The sequence below is a fragment of the Ctenocephalides felis genome, unplaced genomic scaffold (assembly GCF_003426905.1).
Source record: "Ctenocephalides felis isolate EL2017-DRISC unplaced genomic scaffold, ASM342690v1 CF-g0.4_SCAFFOLD_03571, whole genome shotgun sequence".
NCBI lineage: Eukaryota > Metazoa > Arthropoda > Insecta > Siphonaptera > Pulicidae > Ctenocephalides > Ctenocephalides felis.
Genome location: NW_020539725.1, coordinates 44,785,813 through 44,806,517, shown reverse-complemented (window position 1 = coordinate 44,806,517; position 20,705 = coordinate 44,785,813). Strand labels below are relative to the sequence as shown.

The 20,705-nt window shown below is 29.9% G+C and overlaps 4 protein-coding genes and 1 pseudogene across 6 annotated transcripts in view; 2 read left to right on the top strand and 3 right to left on the bottom strand.

Moving 5' to 3' along the window:
- Positions 1-20,705, bottom strand: part of LOC113384414 (beta-1,4-glucuronyltransferase 1-like) — a 129,552-nt gene that overhangs the window by 35,146 nt on the left and 73,701 nt on the right. The gene's annotated exons all lie outside the window — the stretch shown is intronic.
- Positions 9,708-11,429, top strand: LOC113384416 (PITH domain-containing protein GA19395-like). The gene is made up of 4 exons (XM_026622130.1): positions 9,708-10,010; positions 10,100-10,221; positions 10,947-11,051; positions 11,219-11,429. Exons 1-4 carry the CDS (start codon positions 9,828-9,830, stop codon positions 11,427-11,429), a joined length of 621 nt encoding a protein of 206 aa, XP_026477915.1. The 5' UTR covers positions 9,708-9,827.
- Positions 11,983-16,044, bottom strand: LOC113386122 (beta-1,4-glucuronyltransferase 1-like). The gene is made up of 7 exons (XM_026623925.1): positions 16,003-16,044; positions 14,453-14,611; positions 13,917-14,258; positions 13,019-13,290; positions 12,523-12,710; positions 12,315-12,448; positions 11,983-12,174 (listed from the first exon to the last, which is right to left on the bottom strand). The coding sequence occupies exons 1-7, from the start codon at positions 16,042-16,044 to the stop codon at positions 11,983-11,985; spliced, it is 1,329 nt and encodes a 442-aa protein (XP_026479710.1).
- The window catches only part of LOC113386121, a 7,908-nt pseudogene continuing 3,210 nt past the window's right edge, over positions 16,008-20,705 (bottom strand).
- LOC113384417 (protein PET117 homolog, mitochondrial) lies at positions 18,728-19,381 on the top strand. The gene is made up of 2 exons (XM_026622131.1): positions 18,728-18,932; positions 19,197-19,381. The coding sequence occupies exons 1-2, from the start codon at positions 18,841-18,843 to the stop codon at positions 19,324-19,326; spliced, it is 222 nt and encodes a 73-aa protein (XP_026477916.1). The 5' UTR covers positions 18,728-18,840; the 3' UTR covers positions 19,327-19,381.

The following is a 20,705-nucleotide window of genomic DNA, read 5'->3' as shown; positions in this document are numbered from 1 at the left end:
ATGTCTAAATGCTCAAAGTAATCGAGGCCAAATAAAAAAAACATTATAAATTTTTAACTGATATTAAAGTCAATGATGAATATACAGTTCGTGTATTATTAACTTCCCGTAGAGTAAGTTATAGTAATGGGCCGAAATAAATCCAAAATGAAATTTTTTGCAAATCTTCACGTTTCAGAGGTTTCTGAACATTTTGGCATACCTCAGAAAAAATGAATGTGTGTGTATGTGCTTTGTATGTACGCATTTTTTCGTCCATGTTTTCGGGCGCACGGGTCAACCGATTTTAATAGTTCGATTTCGAATCTATTGATAGGGAGATGTGCTGACTAGTTTTTGGCAAAGGCTGGTCCAGCCGTTACAAAGAGTGCAAAAAATAGAAATCAGTTTTTGAGAGAATGGAGTATCCGATTTGAATGATCCAAAAAAACATTCAATTTGCAATGATTGGGAAAAGAGGTGATTAGTTTTTGGCAAAGGCAGGTCCAGTCATTTCAAAGATACAGAGCTAAATATACAAAAAAATGCAGTTTTTGAAAGAACTAAGCATCCGATTTGAATAATTCAGAAAACTTTCAGCTTGTTATGACAAAATAATTGCTTTTGGAAAAAAAAATGTTTCAAAAAATTTTTTTTGTTGTATTTCGAAAATATTTCAGATTTTAATTTGAATTTTGGCTAAAGCTCTAAAGCTCACTTATATACTTTAAATAAATAATTTGAACTCTAATTAAGTTTATATAATTCTTATAAATAAATATTAGATAATGCAACAGTATTTATAATAATCTATTTGAAAACATTTAATATTCCTCGAACATTTCGTTACGCCGCGGGAAGTTCCAGCAATTTGCTTTAAGGCACTATGCCTTACACCACTAGTTTGTATTTATACTTATAAAGTTATTGAAAAAAATCACTCATATGAAATATATAAAACCATATACTGTGACGATACTTCTAACCAACATGGCTTTTTGGAAAACAACCCAACGGTGTTTCTAATTTTATTTGATAAATTTTATTATTAGAATTTCTTTAATACTGATTACTTTTTATTGAATGCAGAAATGCCGTATTAAAGTAAATGCTGAAGGACAAAATTTGTATATCAAATTGTCCAATTTCAAATGAAAAATTTGGCCTAATATTATCTGGTATTATAATCTAATAATCCGTTCCTGTTGCTATTTAAAATGCTCAAAATCCAGAATGCATAAGATGGATATAACCATATCTAATCTATAAGAAACGTGCGTAATACTAATTTAGAAGAATTGGTTGAAATGGAAAGTCTAATGCTAAAACCTGAAATATTACCGAATGTTAACACGACAAACTAGAAGATCACAAGGCCGATATTTTTTACACTTTTTGAATTCTTTTATCTGATCACCTTATGACTAATTAATTAATCAAATAACTATATGGTGAAGAGATTGATAAAAAACAATTGGCTTTTATGTTTGTGAAATGTGTCATTGCCTGAGGGAATGATTATGAACTGGATTATCGAAAAACAGAAAAAAAACATTGTAAAGTTACGATTACACGTAATATTTCGCAAACATAAAAATTTACTAAAGCTTAAGGAAATTCTTGTATATTTATATTTTCTAAAATTTGAATGAATTTGCAAAATTTGACTTAAGTAATTGTAATAGATTCAAATTGAAAATTTGTTATTTAACTAACTATTTTATCAAATCTTTTTTTAAATACAACCAAACATTTTATAAACTATATTAAAATACGATTCATGGAACCATATTAGGTTCCCTTATTTTCATTGAGAAATAAATAAAATAATTCTTAATTTATTTGCTTACTATTACTATTCCTCTTTAAAGAAATAATTATTACAGGTGTTAATACTATAATTTAATATAAATCTGTCAGGGCATTAATAAGATATAATCAATCAGAAAATCAATTAATCAATAGCATTAACTGGCACAATGAAATGATCACACGAATGCACGGAATTAAATCTTCTCAGGTGTATAATAGCAAATAGCACATGGCATTAACTTGATAATAATTATTATTATCACCTAATAATTATAATTCAAGGTAAAATTATAATGAATCATGGGTAAAACGCATTAAATCAAAATAAATATTATACCTGGTACGAATTTTTAGTATAAAAAAAGTAACTACAGAAATTATGTAGGATATGACCGAATAGGTGCATTATACTTATTACACTTTAAATATAATTTTTCGTGAATTGGTTTTGCATGATATTAAAATATTTTATACTAATCCATTGTTATAATAATGATGCCTATTTTTACTTGAAAATGTTTGAATTCAGAATGATTTGAAACGCCGGGAAAACCTAAAATAAGCAAGTCGAATTTTTTGGCGACAACAAACTTTTCCTCCGGGAAGTTAATAACAATAAATAAATTAATGGAATGCATCCTAGTATTACTTGTTTACATATGAATGATGTCCAAGAATGGGTTAAGAATTACGAAATATTCTCGAATTTATGATCAACTGAATAAACAATTTTATTGATGGTTCAACACGGTTCCGTGTTACTGTCATATAAAATCAAAGATATTATAACGTCATGGTTAAAATTAGCAAAACGTTTGAAAATAATTCATTTAAATAAATAAAAACAAGCAAACCGAAGAAATAATAAAATTAAATAAAATAAATGTCATAAATAATATAAATAATTTTAATAATTTTATTTTCAAAACAGTTAATATTTAAGTTATGGTTGATTTCTTACTTACATTTTTAAATACAATTACATTTATTGTTTATTAATTATTACCGATCATTTTTAAGGCTGTATTTTTAAGGTTGAATTATTGCATACAGCTGCACACTTGTACGGAGTTATTAAAAAAATTCAAAGGAAATATGTGTCAATATTATGAATTTAGTCCTTTTAGTCCTGTTAAACGGTTTTTTCAACAAAGTTGAATTTTTGTTTTCATATCATATGGTGAGGCCGTGCTTACTACTTTGACTGTTCGATCTTGTTTTAAGGTTCGTAATAGAGCATTTAATTCTTTATATCTTGATGAATCGATGTTCACACCTAATAACGGTATAAACAATTAAAATTTTAAATAAATCATTAGTTACTAGTTAATGGAATAACTAGTTTATTAATAGTAAATTTCTTGTAATCATCGTGTAAAAAAATAATCCCAAGCAGCTTGAGAATTATGAGCTTGAAAGTCCAACCAATTTTTGGTTATTGTGGTTAATTTTTATTATTGTTGGTTATTTAAACTTTGGAACTGCATGCGTCAATAACATTTCTATTAGGATCAAGGTAAAAAATAATGACACTGCTGCTCAATTTTAGCTTATTGTTAGTGAAATGCGTTAGCATAGTTTGTGTTATTTTTAGATTTTTATTTTTATTCGATTTTTAAGCATGAAACTAAAAAGTATCGTGCCATTTTCTAATCATGAATAGAATTCGCATTTTTTACTACGCATTTGCTATTATTAGTATTTGATTACGATGACCGTTTCCGATAAAACTGCTTTTTGTATAAATTCATAAAAAATGTTTATTCAAATAAAATGTTCTACCTGGCAAAGCAGTAGTTCTACCAAGTCCAATCGAACCACAGTAGGAAGAATTATCATCAGCTCCTCCAATGACGAGCATTCTCAATGCAGGAAGAGAATTCTTTCCTGCACATAGAGTTTGTAGGGTTGCAGCGTCGGCACCAGGCACATATGCTACGTCCAGGGCTTCCAGGTACGCACATTGGTAGATGGGATAGATACAATGGATGGCCTAGAACATATTTGATTGAATTATGAAAAATATTAAGAACTGGTAAGTAGTAGGTGGTATCACCAAAACTACACTACGGTAATTATAAATATTTAACTTCCAAAATTGGAAATAAGTATATTTGTGTATGTATAGTCATTATCTTTTACATAGAAAAATTTAAATTTGAATAGTATTTAAATTATCACTCACCTTACAGCATGCTAATCGCAATTGTTTGAGTTCACCAAAACACGTTGAACAAATTGCTCTTAATGCTTTATCATCAAGTTTCCAACAGCTTGCGAAATCCAGAGTTCTCATCTGTCGCATAGTCTATAAAAAGTTAAAATATGTTACATAAAAACTTATTTATTCAAGGAAATTCATACTCATACTTGTTTTCCTTCAGTAAATACATAAACAAAATCTTCTGAAACTAGAGAAAATCCATTTCTTATTTTGAGGCAGCGCAATCGGAGAAAGGATGATGGAAATAATCTATAAAAATATTATAATATAATTTTTACGTTAAAACATCTACAGCTAAAATACTTGAAATAAATGTTATTTATTTGAAAAAAGATTTCAAAGAAGACTAAAAGATGCATATTTAGAAAGTAGTGTAAGGTTGCTAAAGCTGAAAAAATAATGCTATAATATTTAGTCCATTTTAAATTGAAAAAAAGGCGTTTATTGAATCTATATATTTAGCATAGGCTTTTGCCTAACAAGCAATAAAGTTTTAATTTTGGGTTATTTAACCCCTCCTTCGGTCGGAGTGGTCTGGTCAGACTTTTTTCGATTTCAATTTAAAAAAAAAAACTTTTAGTAGTCCTATCGACTTAAAATTTCTTGACTTTTTCTAAAATTTCTTTAGCTGTCGATCAACGAAACAATTCACAGAAAAAAACGAAAAAATGCACAGAAAGATAATTATAAGGATATTAACTTTTTTATACTAGTATTTTGTCTTTTTTCTTGTATTTTCTATTCATACTGCGTTTTATATATTCTTTGTTAGGTGTTGTAACATCGAATGTTAGTATTTTCACGACGAGAGTTCCTTGAAAACCTACCAAACTTATTGGTCATCGCAAACATTGAAAATCGGATGAGTAATGCGCACATTATCAACAATTCTTATACCCGTACTGCGTCCGAAAATTTTTTGAATTTCACATTCATTTCGAAGGCGCCGAAAAAGCATAAATATTGTTTTTCATTGATATAAAACAGAACTAGCTAGTATTGGTATTTTGCCTTGTGCCAAGTTACATGAACTTCCCGATATGTGTAAATAATCGATTTAATCAATAAAAAATAAATTAATTTATGAGTTATTAAAAGTATTCCGAGTGGATTTATTACACATCATTGTAAACGAAAGAACAAGGAGTATTTTCTTAAAGCAAATTTTCAAAAATCAACAATTTTTATATTTAAACCAGTTTTCGTAGGACTTCAATGTTCATTAAGACCAAGTACTACTATCGTTATACCAAGTAAATCGTCTAATTGTAATTTTACCAAACGTCAAAAAAACTACTCATTTTCTCAAATTTAGACGCCGGAGTCATATCCGGCCGGAGTCATATCCGGCCGGAGTCATATCCGGCCGGAGTAATATCCCGCCGGAGTCATATCCGAGTGGAGTCATATCCGGCCGGAGTCACATCCGGCCGGAGTCATATCCGAGCGGAGTCATATCCGACCGGAGTCATATCTGGCCGGAGTCATATCCAGCCGGAGTCATATCCGACCGGAGTCATATCCGACCGGAGTCATATCCGGCCGGAGTCATATCCGACCGGAGTCATATCCGGCCGGAGTCATATCCGAGCGAAGTCATATCCGAGCGGAGTCATATCCGAGCGGAGTCATATCCGAGCGGAGTCATATCCGGCCGGAGTCATATCCGAGCGAAGTCATATCCGAGCGGAGTCATATCCGAGCGGAGTCATATCCGAGCGGAGTCATATCCGAGCGGAGTCATATCCGAGCGGAGTCATATCCGAGCGGAGTCATATCCGACCGGAGTCATATCCGAGCGGAGTCATATCCGACCGGAGTCAAATCCGACCGGAGTCAAATCCGACCAGAGTCAAATCCGACCAGAGTCAAATCCGACCGGAGTCATATCCGATCGGAGTCACATCCGAGCGGAGTCATATCCGGCCGGAGTCATATCCGAGCGGAGTCATATCCGACCGGAGTCATATCCGACCGGAGTCATATCCGACCGGAGTCATATCCGACCGGAGTCATATCCGACCGGAGTCATATCCGACCGGAGTCAAATCCGACCGGAGTCAAATCCGACCAGAGTCAAATCCGACCAGAGTCAAATCCGACCGGAGTCATATCCGATCGGAGTCACATCCGAGCGGAGTCATATCCGGCCGGAGTCATATCCGACCGGAGTCATATCATTTTTAAGTTTTTCAAACATATGCTTTCGGCACCGTTAAAGCGCCTAGTCGCCTTAGTCGTATCACCTATAATCTTAGTCGTACCTTCGTACCTAGTATATGGGGTCAACTTTTCTTTAGTTATTAGTTACTAAGTAGTACATTCTTATTCATCATTTCATAGCAATCATTTTTGCATTTCTTCAGATAACCACTTGCTAAAATAAAATATAAGTATAAATATAATCGCAAATAATGCAATGTGTTTTTTATAGGAGCAAGTGGTTATCTGAAGAAATGCAAAAATGATTGCTTGTAGTAATAGTGGATGAAAATTTTAATAATGTAAATCTTGATGTAGAAAAGATGGTCATTAATTTTAGTGTACCATAAAATAGATTGATGTGTGGCCATATTTTATAGAATAAAATCATATGAATAATAAACTTCTTATATAACCAAATATTGTATCTATTCAAACCTGAAAGTTTCTCCGGCAAGGTTAACCGCGTTGTTCAACGTGAGCGAATCTAATCGTTGACATTTCAGAAGTTCTGCGAAGTCTTTCGGGTCGAGACCGGTGGCGTCAAATTTCAGGCAGGTCAGACGACTCGACAGGCCGCTGCTGGACGAGAAGGCGAAGCGAATATCTTGGCCCGTCAGCATTACGCTGTTTGGACGCCTATGGATAAATTTAAACTGATAACAAATTATACTAATTCACTGCACTGGTAAAGGTGAGGTTATACATCTAAAGGTGAGGTTATACATCTAAATAAAATTTACCTGGAAACACTCAGCCTTTCTATCTGCCTGCAGTTGAAAGCAACTCCAAGGATATCGCTGTTGCGAAGAAGAGGGTTTGCACCGAACGCGAAAACTTTAATATTTGTGGCTGCAGCTAATTGTTGATAGAATCTACGTGCTCTGAAAATTTAAATTGCAATATTAACTCTTATATTAAAACATTAAAAATAAAAACCTCTTATATTATAAACATTAAAAATAAATAATTACAAAAGCACCTTTTAGTAGCACGTTGATATTGTTTATATATATTATAAAATAATTATATACAAATTCAAGTAAAAAATACTATATTGTTAAAAATGGTTATTGTAAAGAATTAAAAAAAAAACTATATCTAATTATTGCAGCATATGTTTCGTACACATTAAGCCAATATATATGACCTAACGCTATTATATATTATCTGCTAATAAATATTATTAGCTACAGTTAGCAGTTAATAGCAAAGTCCTATGATGTATAGTTTGGGAGTTATAACCGTTTAAAGATTTCATATGTAAAAAATGCTCAAAAATGGTCGAAAAAAATAGTCTTTTTAATTTTTCACAGACTTCTCGGGCACGTGAAGGCTCCAATTAAACATCAAGTGAATTGTTACGTGGGCTAGAATAACATGAAAACTGCATTTTTATATTCTCAACGGTTGCCAAATAAATCGAAAAAAAACTGAAATCATACCACGACCCACTTGTCAAGTATTATTTCACGATTTGCGACAAAAATTTCTTGTTGCCGATTCTGATCATAATCATAACGTTGGTTCCTTATGACCTTAGAAAAATGTTATTAAAATATTTCGATCGCAGTTCAAATAGTTTTTGAAATAAACGCATTTTAAATATGCGAAAAGTAGCAGATAGTTTTTAGTTAGAGCTATAGTTATAGGAACAAAATTAAATTTGCGTCTTAGTCATTTATACCAAATTTGAGCTAAACAATTTGAATATTTTGGCAATACTTCAATGTATAAAAAATATTTTTATTTTCTTGCCTGAATACTGTTCCTTTCAGATTCAATTCTTCCAGTTCTTTGAGAGCTACCAGAGCATTCAAAAATACAGACTCAGGTATGGCATTCATTAGCTGTTTATATAATAGAAAATTATGTTTTTTAATTTAATACTAAAACGGTTAATAAATAGATAGAAACAAGAAGATTATAAATAAACAAGAAAAATTATATCAGAAACAAATTAAACAACTTAGAAAATACTCTTGTATTTGGTGTATAGTAACTATGAAACTATTTCTCTTATTTTGTTGGAATGTTCGAAAATTGTTGAAAGTAATTATATTTAAATAATGATAATTTTAATACTAAATTATATAATGATCTTACCTCTTTTGGAATATTTTTGTTGTACAATTTGGCATCTTCTTCATTTCTTGAACAATACTTGACATGCAGAAGTTTCAATTGAAGGTTACATCTGCATAATTGCCGAACTACACTCACAACATCACCTTAAGAAAATTCGAACATAACAAATTTTTAGAAGTATTTAATAAGCGTATTTCGTATTTTTTTAAATTAATACAAGTATGTAGCCAAAATCAGTATTCAAATAAATTAATAAACAGATGTAGCCGTCGCCGTCGATGTAGTTCAATAATATAATTTAGTTTCGTAAAAATTGAAAATATCAAAATCCAGATACAAATCTAATATAAAACATTACCAATTCTATATAATCGTAGTTCTTGCAGTTGAAAGCCAGATTGTCTTAAATCTTGAAGAATTTGAATATTATTTATCGATAAATGGGCATAACGTAATCGTGTCTGTAACGCCGGATGCCTGGTTGCCTGCATCCATTTTCGCGACACGTGTGATACCTATGAGAAAAAAAATTAATAGATTTAATAAAACAAATATTATTTTTTTAAATTACATACACTTTCTCGCAATTCCTCTTCGCTAAGATATCGAAAAACGTTCAATAATATATTATCAGGCAGATCATCGTAGCTGTGAGTGATTACAAGGCTGTCTAATGTACCCAAACTCCAGGAGGATATAGAAGCAAGTTGCTCTGCATTTCTGTGGATAATATAGCTTGTATTAAATAAAATTATAATTTATATAAAATATGTGCATTGAGCCTTACCTTAATTTATATTTCGATTTATTATTATTTCTTTATCAATATATAGATAATTTGTTAATAAACAGGCTACCTTTATTTTTATTTACTATATTAGTTTAATGAAGTACTTAATGGTTAATGACAGTTGTAACAGGAATGCCAACTACATAATTACAAAAAACAATATTATTATCTTTTGATATCAAAATTAATCGATAGTTATTTTTAAAAATATATTTACAAGCACACAAAGAAATTTCACTCACTGTTTTATATTATATACAATATCTTATATTAAAAATAGTAAATCAATAAAAAAAATAGTGCTGTAAATTTTCTTGGTAAAAATTAATAAAAAAAAATCAATGCTTCCGGTCCTATTAGTTCAGGAGGAAGATGATTGTGATATTATTATATATTATTCTTTTTTTACCAGAATTTTACAACAAAAATTTGTACAAATACCGATAATATCTTAACAAAATAAGAGAATACTATAAGAGTTAATTACAATTAGCTAAATTCAAAAGAACCATACTACTTAAAAACTTTACGCGCGCCATCTACTTCACGATAGCCAAACTTTTCAAAATTGTGCAGAATGACAGTTGCAAAAGTCATGTAAATATTACGAACCTACAAATTGGCAAAATTTTAGTTATACATTATCATAACCAAATTAAAACATTTTTCAAAATTTAACAATACAGTTTTGATTTTAGAAAAAATATTTTTTACTAAATCATTCAAAACATTATGGTTAACCATGGGCATAGCTGTGAGGGTGATCATAAACATGATAATACCCCCGAAATGGGGCTACAGTACAGTTTATACGAAAAAATAGATACTGAGAATTTGGAATGTTTAAATGAAACCAATGAGGGAAGCGGAAAAACTATTTTTAAACCGTGGGAAGAAAGGTTGAATTTTGAAAATGTAAATAAAAGTGATTATGGAATGACTTTGTTGGATATTTATTTCATTTATTCAATGTGTTTTATAAAAAAAACGTTGGATTATTTTAGTACGTGGAAAGCGATGCTGATGAAGAACTCTTATTTAATATCCCATTTACAGGAAATATTAAATTGAAAGGATTAATAATTATCGGTGGCGCAGAAGAATCCCATCCAGCAAAACTTAGATTGTAAGTTATTCATTTAGTGAAAAGTGTAAATAATATGCAAATATGGTATGACGTCTTTTTTGTAACATATTCATCAATTATTATTTTTCAAGTATGATTAGCCCATTATAAAATTTCTCGAAATTCAAGAGATTTATCTATAATTTGTTTAATCGGATTGTAAGAAAATTTAATAAGTATTTCTAAATATCAATTATGAAAATGGGCAAATGAAAAAAAATTAAACCATTTTTATAACTCTATGAGATTTTGTTAATAAATATGATATGCTTGCACAAGCATCGAAATAGATAATAGCAACAAAATTATATTTAATTCATTTGGCTTTTATATAATGCCACAACAATGATAGAAGCACTAGCATATAATTAATAATTGTTAAATAGAATTTAACATATATATGTTAAACAAAGTAAAAAAATTAAATATAAGATAAATTAATGATTTTTTGAAACCCAAAACCTATAAAAACAGTCAAGATCATTATTCATGCACAATATTTCAGCATTTATTACATTAACAAAGATGTAAGTTAGATACCAATAACATCAGACAAAAACTAATTAAAATTTTTTCCATGACGATAGTTTAGTAATAGATCTCATTCAAAAACACCTTTCCGCAAGGATATTCTCACAATAAAAATCAATTCATACTGGTCACCTTTTCTTTTTTGTTTTCAAGAAGCATCTATGTTATTTCTACTCATTTTATAACTTTTTTAGATATAAAAATCGGCCACATATGACATTTGATGATACTGCTGTAGCACCAGATCAAGAATTTGAATTGCATAGAGATGAAACAGGCACTCTAGAATATCCCACTAAGTATGTTTTATATATTTAACTAATGTAAAATGAGTTAAAATGAATGTATCTACAATAATAAAATTTGAAAAAGACCATGAATTCTTTAAAGATATATAGAACTATATGATAATGCTTCCGTTATTCTATTATTGAAAATTTATTCATAATCATTTCTCTTGTTTTAGAGTAGTGACATTTTCATCTGTTCATCATCTGACAATTCACATACCGGGAAATTTTGGAAGTGATTCTACGAGGGTTTATTATATTGGACTTCGAGGAGAATATACTAAAGGCCATAAACATGGTGTGACAATTTGTACTTATGAATCTGCTCCGAATGTAAGCGATCATAAAGCAGATATTGTAGAATCAGTTTCTAAACATGTTCAGTAAATTATTTCTCACGTTTTTAAATTATTTAATAAAAATTAATCATAAATTTGTTTGTTTTTTCTGTAATTATTTTGATATTGATCCGAGATCTGAAAATGAAGTTTTATTTCATTGATTACTTACTTGTCACTGATATTTTCATTTTGATCTTCTTGTGTTTCTGTTACACAAGAAGTGACGGGACTTGGTCGTTTTGCGTATTTTTTTATTAAGCGATCAACTTTATCGATTCTTTTATTAACATTGGGATCTAAATGCGATTGCAGCATTTTAATTTGCCGAATTGTTATACTAACTTGCTTTGAAGTACATTATTTTTGCTAGTGAATGATTCTTTTGTTTTTTTTATACATTTAGATTTATCAAATTTATATTTGAAAAGAATGAATTATAATCGTAAATATAATTATAAATTATCACAAAACGCATAGGAAAAAAACGCGGCCAATCATCACAGTGTAAACATAGGATTAAGATACATTACATTTGAAAACATGATATATTTTTGATAATAAGATATATTTATTACCTTCAACTAATTTAATTTTGCTCTTCAACAACCCTTTCGTATACCATAGAGCATTTTTAATTGTGAATTAACAATAGTTCTATATAGCTTATTAACTGTTGTAGTTAAATTTAAAGAATTTTTATCTTCAGTGTAAATTTTTATGCCTGGTTTATGTACTAAAAAAGCATTGTCCAGTATGAAAAAGTCATAGTCCAACAAACACATTATATAAGCCTACAAAAAGAGCTAATTACAAATTTATATATATATATATATATATATATATATATATATATATCACTCCATCACTGCCATTTATATTGAAATTAATTTAAATAGAAATTCAAAGCATTGATTTAGGATCAACAAAGTACCTGTATCATTTTGTCCTTTCTGCCTTCCCAAGTAAAGCTTTCATCATACAGAGGATCATTTCGAGTACCTATGAATATCGGTTCCCACCACAAAAAATTGTCTCTTCTTTTAGCCACAGTAAATATATTTAAATCTAAAATTTATAAACATGGGAATGTGATATAGTATTTCATAATTCGACTTAATTATAAAAAAAATTATATTAACCTTGTTTTGCACCATCTTTACTACTTGTTCTCAGCCATGCATTTGCTTTTGGTATCTTATGACAATAAGGACAAATTTTCTTGTGAAATGGTATTGCTAAATTTTCTTTCAACATCCTGATTAGTGCAGGTTTATCTTCAGGAACTTTCACAAATTCCTCCACTTCAAATATGTTCAATGGGAAAACTCTAAGCAAGGTTGATTTCCAATTATTTTAAGACCATATAACATTATTAGTTCATTATAATACAATAGACTTTATTCTATATAGCAACATTAAAGAAACTAGGTGTAAGTGAAATTTTGTCGATTCAAGTTGCATAAACATCCTGATATATAATATAATTGACTTAATAATAATTGGGAATTAGCTATTAAGATAAACTGATGTTTATTTCAAAAATGAGCTTTCCCTTTCACTACAAAATAACCAATGTGATTTCCAATTACCACCAGTTACAGATACATGCGTTTTACATAACATATATTTTCTTACCTCGGATTTTTGCTTAATAGAGGTCCTTCGTTTCTAGCAATCATTTCTAAAAATTTTCTAATCAAATCTGGAGTAGGATACAATTCAATGTCGCTCGCTAAAACAAAGTGTGTCATTGTTGCTTCCCTTGCTATATTTCTTCCAACATTAATTGGATAAGAAAGATTAAGAATTGATCTAAAGAGCGTAGAACGTTCGACATTTGTATAAGGCGCGGCTAGAGAACAATTGAACGATTTCTTGCTCAATTGACTTCTTAAATATCTAAGACCCTAGAGAAAAATAGGTTTTTTATTAAATGTCTAATTCATTCATATTCATAATTTACTTACATATTTGCTTTTTCAAACTTAATTATACTTAAAGCGTAATACTATAATTTTAATTTGAGCAATATGTTGTTGAAAATATAAGTTTGTTGTAAATTCCCATGTCCACCAATTATTGTAGAATCATATAGTTATTCCGTTGTATTTGTTCATTTGCTGATAACATATTGTTATGGTTCTATTTAAGATTTTGTGCTAAATTATTTATGATTAACTCATAAATAATAAATAATTTATTATTAGAAGAATATTTTATATATATACAGATAACCCCCGTATAAAACGGTATAAAACGTTCAAAAAACTAGCGTGTTATAAAGAACTAGTACAAAAAGAGTGGTTTCGTTCCAAGAATTCAAAAATACTTGCTACATATCATGATTTTATAATAAATAAATGTTACATTTATTATTTTTTTTTAAGAATTAGTATACAATCTCAATTTTTAAACAGTGTTAGAGGGAATCCGTGTTATAGAAGTACCGTGTTATGCGGAGGTTACTTGTATATATGATATTCTAAAAACTTCATATGTATATAATACGCCTGAAACTATTACTATTACTCACATGATTAGGAACATACGCTTTTTCAAAATACACATGGAATGTGACAAATTCGCGTACTAGATTTGAATACGGTCCACAATCTCTAAGATAGCGTATTGAATCGAATGCCGGAAGAAAATCTGTGCCTGGAGTATATAAAGCCAGGCTAATTGGCCCCATCCATCGCTCCAACAAGGGAACTACATTGTCCAAATAAGAATGATCAGCATGAGTTGAAAATGTTATAGAATCTGTGCATTCCAAAGGACCATGATTTGCTTGCACGTAATTGCGCATCACCCAAAAATCGCCCCTTTGTTCGGTTCGCATAATATAATCCCGATTTTTACATTTCAGCAATGCCTGTAAACAAACAATTGTAAATTAATTATATTTTTGATTTTTCTTAACTACTTCTTTCTACTAGCTACTCAAGAATACTACGTATTCTTTGAGCTGTATTTGCAAGTTATTTTCTTTGAGAAGGCAACTCAGTAGGATTAACCACTGTTTTCTTAATTACTATAGCGTTACTTAATTATATATTAAATACTTACTTTTAATTTGACTAGCAAGTTTTCATCTTTTGCATAATCCCAATGGTTTCGCGGTAAAATTCTAGATGTTGCAAAGCGTCTAGTTTGTTTCGGGTTCAAGGAAGCTATTGTTGCTCGGCAGTTGATCAGATCATATGTTAAGTTTCTAGCAATTTCATTCTGGATGATATATTTATATATATATAATCACATATGAAAAATTGAAAGACATTTAACTGGTTCATGGAATATTCTTTAGATACGGTCAGCAGCATCAAAAATTTTGACATGGTTTTTGAATTCTTAATTTCAAGCATCATTTTTATCATAAATTCCATTTTCAATTTCAATTATTGAAATGTCAAAATTAGAATTGAATAGACTAAATATATTTAGTTTATAAACATATAAACAAGTTGATAACTTTCAATATAAATATAATATTTTATACGCCTTTAATACATCACCTTTAATTCGTTCCTTTCGATGATTTCAAATCTATATTTTCCCAGAATGGACGATTTCAGAATTAAAGCAGTTATTAGCAATAATCCTAATATGAACCATATCCATCTTTTATTTCTGTAATATTTCAATTGAAATGAAAAAGTTATAAGTATATACATATACAAATTGATCCTGAACTATATTTCATATTTGGTGAATATTTAACATGAGTTTGGCGTTTGTTCTATGGTTAAAATATTTATGCAAAGCAAAAGTAAATGAACTTGCATTTGCATTTTTAAATTTGCTTTCACCGAAAGCGTAATTTTTTTCGGCTTTTACAAATTCCGCAGGACGAGTCGACTTATTGTATAACAATTCTTTATTATTTCACGCTATATTTACACAAGTATAATTGACTGAAAAATATTACAAAAAATCTAAACAAATAACTTACTTTAAAATAATGTGGTGCATATTACTTTTATTTCCTCAAGTATTCACAAAAAGTTGCAATCAAAAACTTCTGCAGCATTGATTTAATAATCGCTTTTCTTTTGTCATTTAAATGTGAAACTTCTTTTGTTTTTCAAATTCCATGTTGAGCTACTTGTAGTAAATGAAAAAAGAAACTAGAATGAAATTGTAAGATAATGTCGGTCCCGTTAAGACTTATAATAAATAACGAATTTTATACTTTCAAACACAAAATGTGAATTCTATATTATATTTATTATAGCACATATTATTAAAATAACTTAAAACTATTAAATACGAATATCTAAATACTGACATTAAAATTACTGTACAGTTTTACAAAACATATGTAAACAGAAAGATCTCAATGTATACCTAAAATTGTCATAGTGATTATTAAGGCACAGTTTTAAAATACTTAATACTAAATTTACATGTTTTAAATAAGAAAATATAAACATCGCACAAAGAATAGAGATTTAATTTTTTTTTTTTTTTGAAAATATGACGAGAAAACAAGAGTAGTACAATAATAATAAATAAGTGGAAACAATTTAGTTAAAAGTAATTTTTTTTTTTTGCAAATTTGCCTACCTCTTATAAATAAAATCGTTATAGATAAATTATTTAATTAACATAATATTCACAGGTTCATGATCAATATGTACATTCTGTTCCTCGGAATTCATATTAAATCTTATTGTACATATCAACAAAAATTAATTATACATACAGAATTAATTGATTGTACAATATTGTTTTATACAGAATATTAAATTAATTACGGCAAGTGTAGCCTCTTATACTAGATTGCACGACTTCACAACATAATAAAGAAGTGTCAATTATCATTTTCACAATTCATATTTAATAATGACACTAATGTTTATTATAATAAAAATATATTTTTATATAACTGTTTTAATCGTGTAGCTAATCTCACTGCAAAATGTTCACGATGCTAAACAGCACATCCCTTCCGAACCCCATAAAGCACTTTGAGCTCAGGAAAGATAATTAATTTAATTAATTTATTTGTTTTTGTGGATAAAACTTGTCTCTTAGGATCTATCTTATAGATTTTTATGCCTGGTTTATGCACTAGGAAAGCATTGTCCAATATCAGAAAGTCATAATCCAAAACGCACAATGCGTAACCCTGAAAATTAATAAATGGAATATGCAATTGTCGATTTATTTTTTATAAGCCGCAGATGTGCTAATAAAATTATTTAATAAAAATGCAATAAGTATTGAAATGATTCATCTTGTCCTCGTGTTGTAAATGTATGTAATAATCAAAAATATATAATTGAAAAGTGATTAGAAACTTATAACAAAATATTTATTATTGAAATGAATTGATATTCAAATTAGGCATTAAAGAAGTTCCCAGCTACGTCCAAAAAAAATGTTTCATGAATGAATTGTGGAAATAAATACCAAATGCGATGTTATGCAAACCAAATTTATGAATGAAACAATGAATGATCTGTTGAATAGAGCAGTTATATAGTCCAATAAATGTAATCATGAATTCCACCATACAATGAATGAATGTTTGAATTGATTATTGTTATCGCGAGAAGAAAAAATACAGGGAACCGAAAGCCGAAGCACAAGATCAAGAAGCATGGAAGCAGAAGTTTGGAAAGGAAAATACATGAAAAAAGGAGAGGGGGATTAGTGGTAATGAGAATAATAGATGAAGGGAATCATTTCTTTGTGGTGGCTTCCACACCATGGACCTGCCTTCCGGCAGACTACCATTTATTATTATTATTGTTAATTGATTAAAACCTATTTTTCTTTTCAAAATATATGTAACAGTTGGTGCAATTGCATAATAATAATTATATTTAAAAATAGTTTCATAAATTCAAAAAAAAAATCTGGAATGGTATTTAAGGTGTACTAAAAAGAAATCCATTATTCTTGCATGAAATTGAAGGTTTTAATTATCATAGTTAAATGATCCGATTTATATAAAAAATGCGCCATTTTCATCGATAACTTGTTGCCATTTTGGAGAAAACATCATTGTGCCCCTCTAGTAGAATCCCTCTTCTCTATTGGCAAAACAATTCACTCGGTCGGTTTGCACAATCTTCTCTTGAAGCAAATTTTTCACTAGCAAAACCGTTAGCCATGCACAGAAACGGCAGAGAGTAATCATTTGGTGCCAATTCCGAACTATAAGGTGGATACGTAAGAACCTCCCAATTAAGCTCGATGACGTTGTCCTGATGGAACACAATTCCTCTTATGTTGGCCAAAGATAGCCGCTTCTGAAGATCAAATCGTTGATGGCACAGTTCCAAGCCAGGAGTTTTGCCATAGGGGAACAATTCGGAGTAGTTAATTCCCAATCAATCCCACCACAAACACAGCAAAACCTTCCGGTTCGTCAATCCTGGCTTGGCCACTGTTTCCGACTCACCGCAATTAGTCAACGCAATTAGTCAACGACCGTCATTGTAAGTCATCCACGTTTCATCAGCCACTCCATAAATGGGTCAACTTGGTTGCAATTCTGCAGCGATTTGCAGATTTTAAACTTCGGTCCATGAGGTTTTTGCGTTGGCTCGTGTGATACCCATATATCGACGATCACCTTTTTGTATCCAGTCTTATTCAAACGGTTCCAAACGGTTTTTTGTGCAATCTTTAGCTCTTCGGCAATCGAAACAGTTCCTGATCATCGGTCTCGACAATGACCATTATTTTGGCGATTTTTTCGAAAACTGGCTTTCCAGTGTGTGGTGCATGTTTGATATCACAATTACCGAAACGAAATCGACAAAACAAAATTGCTCGTAATTTGCTGATACAGTGTCAGGACCATAAAATACAATGGAGGTGCATCTTTGATATTAAAATTACGGAATCGACGAAACAAAGTTGTCTGTAATTGGCCGTTACAGTATCAGGACCATAAACACGATATAAAACTGTAAAATGTAGCAAAATTTCTCTTTGCTCAAAACTGAGTCAATCTATAGCCCGATCGGACTTATATAACTTGAGATAAAGATAATTGCAACCAAGTAATGGATTTCCTTTTACTACTCCTAATATCTCAAGACATCAAGACAACAAATGAAAAATCAATAAACGATCATAACATTCATTAATGCGATTGACTATTATTGCTACTGTTGTATTATAATAAAATATTTAAAACAATTTAGTCTTTAAAATCTATTCAAAAGAAAATAAATTTGAATTTAAAACCTAAAACCAACTGGAACCAACTATAAAAATGTATATCCCAAAATCAATTAGTCTCATACTTATGAACCAAAGATGGCAGCACAAACGCACGTTTGTATTTACGACGAAGATGGCAGTACTGCAGACTTGTACAAGATTTTGACATTTCAAATCGAAATGTCAAGAAGGATTGACGTATAAATGTGGAAATATGTAAAATAATAAAAAAAATACACATATCAATAAATTAATGAAACTTATATCGGTGGATAATGTCATTAGCATCGAAAATAACATTTATTAGCTGTTTAAGTGCTGCAGTTGGAATTATAGGTTATGTTCACTATAATCAAAATGAAGACAGGTAATGTTAGAATATCTTTTTTTAAAATTATATTACATTCTGCATGCACTAGAATGAATTAACAATAGCATATTCTCAAAGTTATAATTACTTTGAATTAAAAATAGTATTTAGTTCGGAAAAAGAAATTACCATTACCATATCTAACTAATATCAATATGCGTAAAACTATATTTGATTTAGTTTGTTGTTTTAATGTAAAAAGCTTTTTTATTTGATGACTTATCAAAACAAGTACTCATGTGACATACTTTTTGTTATTAGAGAAAAATTACATGAAGGAGTGATTCGAGATGTTCAACGTCAACAGCAAAGGAAAAGAGAAAATTTATATTTACTTCAAAAGCAAATAGATTTAACAAATCAATTGAAATCAGAAATGGAAGACAGATGAAATTAATTAATATTATCTAGATATATAAATAGAACAATAATAGCAATAAATTAATTGATCATACCTGCGTCATTTTGTCTTTTTTTCCTTCCCAACTTAACCTTTCATCATATAAGGGATCATCGTGTGTCCCTATGTAAATTGGTTCCCAATTAATAAATTGACCTATTCGCTTACCTACAGTAAATACACCTAAACCTGTAATAAAAATTGAGAGTAATAAATGATTAAAAATAATGACAATTATATCGCTTAAAAGAATTGTTAGAAAACAAATATATCAAAAATTATATCCTTTTACCAAAAGCAAATTGTTAGAAAACAAATATATCAAACCTTCTGTTTCATTGGCTTTCACCCACTGTTCGGCCTTTGGTACTTTGTGACAACTGGGACATAGTCTTTTATGGAATGGTATAGCTAAATTTTTATTTAACATTGATGTTAAAGTTGTTTTATCTTTAGGAATCTCTTGGCCTTCATTGACTTCAAATATGCTTAAAGGAAACACTCTGAAAAGTTTCAAAAAATATTAATATGATTACATTATAAAATCACTACATATAAAATTGATTTTTTGTACCTAGGGTTTTTCCTTAACAGAGATCCTTCGTTTCTTGCAATCATTTCTAAGAATTTTCTAATCAGATCTGGGCTAGGATATAATTCAACATCACTAGCTAAAATAAAGTGTGTAAGTGCTGCCTCCCTTGCAATATTTCTTCCAACATTCACAGGATACAAAAGTTTATGTTTTGCTTTGTAAAGTAATGAAGCATTGGCATTCACATACGGTGCAGGTAAAGAGCAATTAAAGAATGCGCATCTGATAATGCCTCCACAGGTTTCGGAAGCTAAGAAAAATATTTTTTTGTTTGTACAAACTTATTTCTCTTTTATATAAGGTTTATATAACTTACAAATAAAATTAATAATCTCTTTCTTCAAATTAATTGTAACAATTAATTTAAACTTTACACAATACTCATTTTTAAATTAGAAAATGTATATTTAAACTTACTTGCTTGGGCATATGTTTGCTGCCAAAGTAAATATGAAAAGTAACATATTCTCTGACGAGCTCGGAACCCGGCGCACAATCTCTAAGATATCGTATAGTATCTAATGTTGGCGCAAAATCTGTGCCAGGAGCATGTAAGGCCAGACTTAAGGGCCCTCTCCAACGTTCCAATAAGGGGATGACATTATCCAAAAATGTGTAATCAGCGTGAGTAGTATATGTTATCGAATCAGTGCATCCGAGAGCTCCGTGTCCAGCTTGTATATAGTTACGCAGCACCCAAAAATCACCCCTTTGCTCAGTTCGAGTGACGTAATCACGGTTATTGCAGCGAAGCAAATTCTGCAGGAACACAAAA

What these genes read in the sequence shown, in the direction of transcription:
- LOC113384416 (XM_026622130.1), top strand. Translation starts at nt 9,828, where the DNA reads ATGGTTAACCATGGGCATAGCTGTGAGGGTGATCATAAACATGATAAT. An exon ending in CATCCAGCAAAACTTAGATT is followed by an intron (nt 10,222 to 10,946) that starts GTAAGTTATTCA and finishes TAACTTTTTTAG; the next exon opens with ATATAAAAATCGGCCACATA. An exon ending in ACTCTAGAATATCCCACTAA is followed by an intron (nt 11,052 to 11,218) that starts GTATGTTTTATA and finishes CTCTTGTTTTAG; the next exon opens with AGTAGTGACATTTTCATCTG.
- LOC113386122 (XM_026623925.1), bottom strand. Translation starts at nt 16,044, where the DNA reads ATGAATTCCGAGGAACAGAATGTACATATTGATCATGAACCT. An exon ending in CTATTAAGCAAAAATCCGAG is followed by an intron (nt 12,711 to 13,018) that starts GTAAGAAAATAT and finishes AACCTTGCTTAG; the next exon opens with AGTTTTCCCATTGAACATAT. An exon ending in TAAAGATGGTGCAAAACAAG is followed by an intron (nt 12,449 to 12,522) that starts GTTAATATAATT and finishes TATAAATTTTAG; the next exon opens with ATTTAAATATATTTACTGTG.
- LOC113384417 (XM_026622131.1), top strand. Translation starts at nt 18,841, where the DNA reads ATGTCATTAGCATCGAAAATAACATTTATTAGCTGTTTAAGTGCTGCA. An exon ending in TATAATCAAAATGAAGACAG is followed by an intron (nt 18,933 to 19,196) that starts GTAATGTTAGAA and finishes TTTTGTTATTAG; the next exon opens with AGAAAAATTACATGAAGGAG.